The 8,397-nt window shown below is 50.6% G+C and overlaps 1 protein-coding gene across 1 annotated transcript in view; it reads right to left on the bottom strand.

Annotated features, from left to right (window-relative positions):
• Window positions 1–2,906: 2,906 nt before the first annotated feature.
• The window catches only part of Apopt1 (apoptogenic 1, mitochondrial), a 33,688-nt gene continuing 28,197 nt past the window's right edge, over window positions 2,907–8,397 (bottom strand). The window contains exons 4-5 of the mRNA XM_005343582.3: window positions 5,499–5,589; window positions 2,907–3,245 (exon numbers count right to left, since the gene is read on the bottom strand). Coding sequence (XP_005343639.1) covers window positions 3,140–3,245; window positions 5,499–5,589 — 197 coding nt within the window. The 3' untranslated portion in view covers window positions 2,907–3,139. The remainder of the gene's footprint in view (window positions 3,246–5,498; window positions 5,590–8,397) is intronic.

The following is an 8,397-nucleotide window of genomic DNA, read 5'->3' as shown; positions in this document are numbered from 1 at the left end:
GCCTACAGTCTCAGCGTTGTGTTATAGAAATGTAAAGTCCAGAAGCTAGGGGCGCATGCCTACAGTCCCAGCGTTGTGTTATAGAAATGTAAAGTCCAGAAGCTAGGGGCGCATGCCTACAGTCCCAGCGTTGTGTTATAGAAATGTAAAGTCCAGAAGCTAGGGGCGCATGCCTACAGTCCCAGCGTTGTGTTATAGAAATGTAAAGTCCAGAAGCTAGGGGCGCATGCCTACAGTCCCAGCGTTGTGTTATAGAAATGTAAAGTCCAGAAGCTAGGGGCGCGTGCCTACAGTCCCAGCGTTCTGGAGACAGAGGCAGCCGGAGAGACAAGCATGAGGACAGTCTGGGCAACAGATCAAGCTGGAGGCCTAGCAGGGATTCACAGAAAGACTTTGTTCCAAAAAGCTAATACTTCATTCTGTCTGGGAAATGACCTGGCAGGTAGCACACCTCGCCACTGGATGCCGTGGTGTGAAGCTGCCGCCCACAGCTCCTGCAGCCAGACGGGGACAGAAACGTGAGGTCAGCTGGGGGCGCTAAGTGAGGCATGTGCAGCATAGCAGCAGAAAGAGGGGAGACCCAGCCTCAAAAGGAAAGAGCCAACCTGCAAAAGTTGTCCTCTGACCGCCATACAAATGCCATGGCATGACGTCTGCACCCTCCCACCTCTCTCTCCTCTCTCTCTCTCTCTCTCTCTCTCTCTCTCTCTCTCTCTCTCACACACACACACACACACACACACACACACATATAAATTTAAAAGACTCACCTTGACATGACTTCAAAAAAAACCAAATTTTATGATCAAAACAATTACAATTTATTTGCAAGTATTTGTAATCTCAGGAGGCAGAGGCAGAAGGCTCTTTGTGAGTTATGGGCCAACCTGGTCTACAACACGAGTTCCAGGACAGCCAGGGCAGTCACACAGAGAAACCTTGTCTCAGGAAGAAAAAAAAAAAAAACACAAAAGCATAGCGTTTCTTATCACAATACTGGGAGCTCTCACTGGGGTCAAGGTGAAGTTCTGACACGGGACGGCAGACAGGCTTCTGAGACAGACCTCACACAGGACGGTCCTGCTAACTCTGGAGCACTGTCACACGGCCCACAACAGGACAGTCTCAGGGGACCACAGGGGCGGACTAGAAGACTCCACACAGTCCCTGATCCATAGTCCCCTGAGCTGCCTCTCTGCTGACAACTTTCCTCACAAAGTCAGCCAGGCCTTGGCCTGAGGAAGAGCCCGCATTTGTGTCTGCTCCGCTCCTGTGCCCCTCCTCTCACACAGCTGTGAGAACACCTGACACAAACAACTTTGGTGAGAAAAGATTTATTCTGGCTCAGGCTTTCAGAGGGTTCACACCATGTGGGGGAGGACAGGGCACTGCAGGGAAGTGTACACCATGTGACCAGAAAGCAGAGTGAGACCAGAGTGACTGTCAGACACAACACCCCTCCAAGGATCCGTCCTCAGTGACCTACTTCCGGCCTCATCTTCCAAAGATTCCAGAACCTCCCAAAATAGTGCCAGCAGCTGGGGACCACAGAGCTGCTCACTGCTCTAAGGTCACCCTCAGATCAAGGCCCTGAGAGATGTCTTCCCACCAGCCTTGGTCCTCTGTGAAAGTGGCAGTTTCTAAGCTTTGTGCCTAACGTCACTGAAAGGTCCACCCCAGAGAGGCCATCTGCCGGCCCTGGTAAGAGATAAGCTTAGACTTCCTGTCTGGCTCATGGGAAGCCACTCTTCAAAGACAGCAGCATCCTCGGTCCAGTGCACTGGTGGAAGAGGAGAGCAGCACCTGAAAACTGTCCTTTAACCACATGCACAAAAATAGAGAACCACACACACACACAACTATAAAAAGGAGGCATAGCTTTGGCCTTCAACCTGAGGGTGTGGGGAAATGAGTCTCAAGTCCCTGTCCCCTTTTGCTGAGACTGTGATTGTAGTCACCATAACCAGGTGACGACCTGACAAGGCCCTGCCCATCTGCATGAAGCCAGCAGCTTCTCCAGAGGTGGCTGCTGACATGATACTAAGGCAAGTGGCGTAGTCCCTGGACTTCAGCAGTAGGGACAGTTTTCAAAGGTCCCTGGCTCTAATGCTGCCTGCCCCACCTGACTAAAGCTTGCTTTATTTTCTCTTCCCTGAAACAAGAAGCTTGGTTGTCGGACCCCTGAGGACAACACTGTCCTGATTGGACTAGTCACCGAGCCACCAACTGAAGGGCAGAGCCCACCTGTTCAACAGTGGCAATGTCCCTGTCCCAGGGTGACAATTCCGGGACAAATCAGAGCACTGGTGATGAGGGACCCGCACAGGTCTGGCAGGGCCTGTCAGTAACAGCACACAGGGCGACAACATGTGCTTCTTGCTGCTGGCAAACTTCTGGAGACACCGAGGCAGAGGAGGAAATAAAACAGTCTCACAGTTCCAGAGGCCTCAGCTCAGGCCCCTCGGCCCCAATGCCTTTGGGCTGCTGGAGAGGTACCATCTGTGGCAGCAGGAGGAGGCTGCTTACTTGTGGCAGCCAAGAAGCAGAGAGAGAGAAAGGGGCTGAACTCCTCCTAGCCCCTTTGAGAGACTGCCCTTTGAGAACTATCTTCAACTAGGCTCCAACAGGTTCCCCCGCCTCCCCATAGTGCCAGCATCTGAGCCTTTGGGAGACGTTCAATGGGAGAGTTCACACCAGTCCAGTCACCCACACATGTCTCCATGTTCTCTTTAGCCATGGTGATGGCTGCTGAGGGGTCACCTCACTGTAAAATGATGCTATCACTCTGTGATCACCAGTCTTCCCACGAAGACGGCGCATCTGCCTGTGTCTGACGTTACTGTGTCAGGGCTTGGATCCGCGGCTCCCAGGACCACCACAGCAGCTGAAGATCACCCCAACCTGCAGTGCTCTAAGCGTTTCAGTGGAGCTTTATTCATGTTTTGACACTGCGTATTCTGAATCAGTGTAAGTCAGGACACAGACAATAAACACACAGCATACTGACAAGAACAAGCCAGCTGGGGACGCAGCCAGCAAAGGCCTGCACATGGGTCAAGCGTGAGACTTGTGCTCACACACGGCTTCCACAGCCCTTATAAATGGAGCCTGGATGCTGGGGTCAGGTCCAGGTTGGCTCCTAAGTGCTCATCTTCTTTGGCTTCTGTCTCAGCTTGTTCCACATCTTCTCCAGGGCCACTTTCCCCATGAAGAACGTGATGGCAAAATTACGCTTGTACCAGTCTCTACAGAGAAAGAGAGGTGCTCCAGTTAACTCAGGGACAGCAGCTCCCTCTGACTCCCTTACCTCCACCCCAGCTGGCCACACACACATCGAGCCAGTTTCCCTGTGTATGGAGGGCTCTAATCTTCTCTGGCCTATACTAAAGCATTCATAAGATCCTCTCTGAATCCAGCAACATTCAAGACAGACACTGCAGAGAGATCAGTGTAACCATGGAACACAGTCTGGAAGGCTTCCTAGGGACCAGAGGGGTGTCCTGCCTTGGTCTAATTTGTAGAGCCCAGTGCTCCGCAGTAGGAAGTTAACTGGTCACAAGCTCTAAATCCCCTTTTCTTGGTGACAGGCCCCTCATCCTCATATAAACCGTGGTGGAATCTGTAAAGAAAAATGCTGCCTCCAAGTCACTTGATAGCCGCCTGCCCATTGGTGAAATCTGGAGAACCCACTGTACAGGAGAAAGGCTCATCTCGGCCCTGGTGCAAGATCCTGGCAGCCAAAGACACCAGCACCAGGCATTCCAGGCCCCTGAGCTACTGAACCACTTCTCACTTCTGCTAGTGTTGAGTTTATTGAGCCCTTGGATGTCAGTACAGAAGCCAAGCGAGGAAGCAGAGCCCCTAGGGAGTGACAGCACAAGTCACACAGTGCAGTCCCCAGACTCCACCTACACGAGGCAGGGCTCCACTGACAGAAGTACCCTGAGTAAGGAAGAAGAGCTTGAGAGAGCAAGAGAGCACCCCACCAGTCACAGGCCACACGGATGTAGCTGATCTGACCCAGCTATGCAGGGGAAAAGCTAGCAAAGCCTCCTGTTTCTGTGCCCATCAGCCTCCTGAGAACCACTGTGCACACAGGGCCTGTAGGGGCAGCTGGGCTCTGTGAGCACAGGCTCCTGTGAGTGACTGACTAGGTCAGGGCAATGCACAACAGACATGGACACTGATGCTCCTCCAGCTGCCACTGCCACCCATCTTCTCTTGAGGGCTTGCTACTCTGTCCACATCCAGTCCCTTCATGGCTACATTTTAAAGCCAATCTAAAGTTGTACCTTAACTTTTACCAGATACAACCAAAAGCTTAGATGATTATCTAAAAATCAGATTTATCAGGCTAAGCATGGTAGCCCCCACCTTTAATCTCAACTCTTGAAAAGAAGCAGAGGCAAGCAGACAGAGTTTGAGTCTAGCATGGTCTACATAGTGAGTGAGACCCTTTCTCAAAATATCAAACCAACCAACCAAACAATAGCAATAACAAAAAAGAGTCAAACACGGTGATGTCTGCCTACAACTCTATTACTCCCAAGGTAGAGGCCTGGTTCACAAAGCAAGTTTTAAGCCTAAATATGAGACCTTGTCTCAAATTAAGTAAATAAATAAAACAGGAAAAAAAGTCACAACTCCGATGATGATAACAACCTCATGGATACAACCACCCCATCTTTAGACACTCTGTCCAAATATCTCAGGACTGAACACTGTGGAATACCCAATATTGTGAACGGAGCCAGCATCTTCAGGCTGTCATTTCAAAGGTCTTCAGTGCCCCTCCCCAGTCACACACTCCTTTTGCCTAAGAACGGGTACTCAGATAAGTCCAAGCACACTAGAACCCCATCCCTCATGAAACTCCCTGCAGGCATGGACTATACACCCTCCTGCACACTGGGTTGCCCCCTGCAGGGGGCGTGGACATACGGGGCGCACGTGTGTCCTCCTTTGTCATCACTCCATCCTCACAGCTTTCTTTGCGTGATTTCAGCGGTCAGGGATGACAAGTGCCTAGATCTCTGTGTGCTACTAGGAAGAGAGTAACTCATCACCATCTCCGAATGTCCTTTTGTGTGGTTACCCTTACACACTATGCACATAGAGCAGGGAAGCTGACACTCTTTACATTTTCCACATGTAGCCTGACATGGCCAAAAGAGACCCATGAGCTTTTGTGAGTACTAGCATGTCCTTACTGGTCTCTGCATAGCTCTCCTGTGGCCTTTGACCTCTACTGACCTCCTGACTGACCCCATATCTCCAGGGAAAGACTAGGGAAGTCTTCAGAATCTACTCACTGACCCAAGGCCTGGGGCACCATGAGTGCCATGCACACAGGGAGGCTGACAAGTTTAACTAAAATGGCAAAAATAAGAAAATTATGCAACCACTGCCACTTTTGAAAACATCAAGCTTTAAGCTGAGGTCAGAGAATAACCAGATGGGGCTATACTATGGAAACTGGGGAAGACGCAGACACTCACCGGTTGTAACGCATGTGCTTCTGGAAATTCTTACTCAGAAACTCCTTATAAAAGTCAGCCATTTCCTCTGCGTCCAACGCTGTTCTTTGGCCTGGAAGTAAATTACAATTTAACATAAGACTAGAAGAGAAGCTGCCTGTGGTGGTGCACATTTATAAGTCCAGGTGTCAGAAGTTTGGGGGCAGCCTTGGTTAGCGGAGATCCTGCTTCAAAATTCCAAACACCAGGGGCCTGTGACATGACTTAGTGGAAAAGGCACTTGCTGCCAAGTCTGAAGAGCTAAGCTGGGTTCCTGGGACCCTAAAGGTAGAGGAGAAAATGGACCCCCATTAATTGTCCTCTAGCCTCACATGGCTGCTACAGTACATGTACCCCCCCCACACACAAAAGTAGAAGTTTGTATTTAAAGATTCTATTTTACTTTCTAAGTTATGTACATATGTGTGTGCCCTATAGGTATGTGCACAGTGGGTAGGTAGAGTTCATGTACAGGCCTGTAGGTGTCTGATGCCTTGGGGTAGGGTCATAGGCAGCTGTGAGCCATGTGACATGGCTGCTGGGAACCAAACTGGGTCCTCTACTAGAACAGTAGAGCGTAACCACTGAGTCACTGCCCCAGTTACTACTTGCTATGTTTCTTTTATGTGTCTGGATTTTGCCTGCACTGGACATTCGTGCATCACTTGTATGCCTGGTGTCTACAGAGACCCCCGGAAGTAGTTACAGCTGGTCGTAAGCCACTATGTGGGTGCTGGGATTGAGTCCAGGTCCTCCATGAGAGCAGCCGGTGCTCTAAAACTACTGAGTCATTTCTCCAGCCCAGCTTTTGTTGCTCTTGTTTTGTTTTTTAATGTTAAAAAGGGAAGACAGAAAAGAAAAGGCAAGACTGGGATTATGGTTCAGCTGGTAGAGTGCCTTGGGTCTGAGTCCCAGAGTCCCAGAAACCAGGGACGGAAGCAGAGGATCATAAAACCAAGGTCATTCTGGATCAAAAACAAAACAAAAAAACAAAATGAAGGCCAAAGGCCAGGTGGTAGTAGCACACATCTTTAATCCCAGCACTTGCGAGGCAGAGGCAGGCAGATCTCTATGAGTTCAAGGCCAAGTCTCCAGAGCGAGTTCCAGGACCTGCTCCAAAGTTACTGAGAAACCCTGTATATTAAGGCCAACCAGTAGTGGTGTACGCCTTTAATCCCAGCACTCAGCAGGAGACAGATGCAGGCAACAGTGTGTGCTGTGCATCCCTGCTGATGTGCAGATTTACTAAACGATGCAGGCAACGGTGTGTGTGCTGTGCATCTCTGCTGATGTGCAGGGCAAGAGTCAAGCCCCTGCAGGCTCGGCTGTGCTGTCCACTGCTAACCACACAGTACTTCATTCACATGTGCTTATTCCTGCTGTCCCCTCACCTAAAGAACACACACACACACACACACACAAACATGCACACATGTACACTGACAGGTGCCCACTCTACTCCCTAATTCCCTGCTAGCTTTCTCCAAGGGTCCACACATTAGAAGTGCAGTGTGAATCTATACCCACCTGCACACTGACCCTGCTCTGTTGGTTTGTCAGCTCCCAAGGGCAGCACTGAGGTTCTCTGCTCCACCCACCCCACCCAAGCAGCCAGCTGCATGCCTCTGGGAAGATGATGCTACTCAAGTGAAGGGGGTACCTGCCACCTGCCAAATCAGGGACGCCAAAGGTTCCAGGGAAGGTGACACATAAGCTGGTCTCAAAGGACTCAGACAGGTGGGAGAAGTAGGACCAGACTGGAGGACAGCAGGATGGAGAGAGCCCAGTGTAGAGATGCTTTCGGGGTGGCAGATCTTAGCTGATCCTTAGGAAGGATCCCTCGCCTCTAGCAGCATCTCTGGGCCTTTCATAGGGAGAGAGACTGTCAAAACAGAAAAGCTGTTCCCCTGGCAACAGCAGCACAAGCTGTTCCACTGGAGGGGCAGGTTCTCCCATTGTCCACGTAGACGTGAACTGTGTCCTCCACCTATTTCCTCATCAGGCTTCTCTGAGGCTTGGCAGTAGTTGGAGAGCAGAGAGGGGACTCTAGGTGGGCTTGTCATTGCTGCACTCAGTGGAGGGTAGAGACAGGCAGAGCTGTTCACACCTGATGCTTCCCCAGGGGCTCAGACAGGGTCACCTTATCCCAACACCTCGGTCAATGATCAGACAGTAGGAACCCCATCAATGCTTGCCAAGTCATCCTTGCTCTACCCCTGCCATCTCTGCCTCTTGTTATTGAACATAAAATAAACCGGAGCAGGAAAAAGGGTAAAGAGAGGGCTGGGGCACAGAAAGGGAAGAAGAGGAAGGGAGCAATATTGGAGGATGGAGAGGGAAAACTCAATTCATTACATCACTACTGAAAACGTGTGGGTGTCTCACAAGTGCCATCTGACAAAGCGGATCTGTCTCCATGGCTCCCTCTTTTCTGGATGCACACACACTTGCGTAGTCAAAGAACGGGAGGTGGCGGGGTGGGGGGGAGCTCTTTCCAGATTGCTTCCTGTTCTTGATGTCAGTCGGTGAATTTCCCATGGCAGCAGAACTTGCAGACTAGCCAGGCAGCAGGTGGCCAGTCGCTCCACCTAGTCTGCAATCACCCAGCATCCAGACATCCCCACTTTGCAACTAAAGAAAGCCTGAAAGGAAGACTTGCTGGACGCACTGCCCCACAAAGACTTCTTAGAGATAGTTCATGGCTACTGCTTGCTTTCTTCTTTGCATGTCATAATGGGTACAGCAGGTAGATCCTTCTAGAAAAGGCTAGGGACTTCAGACTGTCACCAGCCACCAGACTGTTGCTGCTTGAGACACACTGTTGGTTTACAGTGAGTAGCTTCCTGTCCGCACACTGGTCACATGTCCGTAGGTATCTTAG

Source organism: Microtus ochrogaster, chromosome 1, assembly GCF_000317375.1.
Source record: "Microtus ochrogaster isolate Prairie Vole_2 chromosome 1, MicOch1.0, whole genome shotgun sequence".
Lineage (NCBI taxonomy): Eukaryota > Metazoa > Chordata > Mammalia > Rodentia > Cricetidae > Microtus > Microtus ochrogaster.
This window is presented reverse-complemented; position numbering and strand designations above follow the sequence as displayed.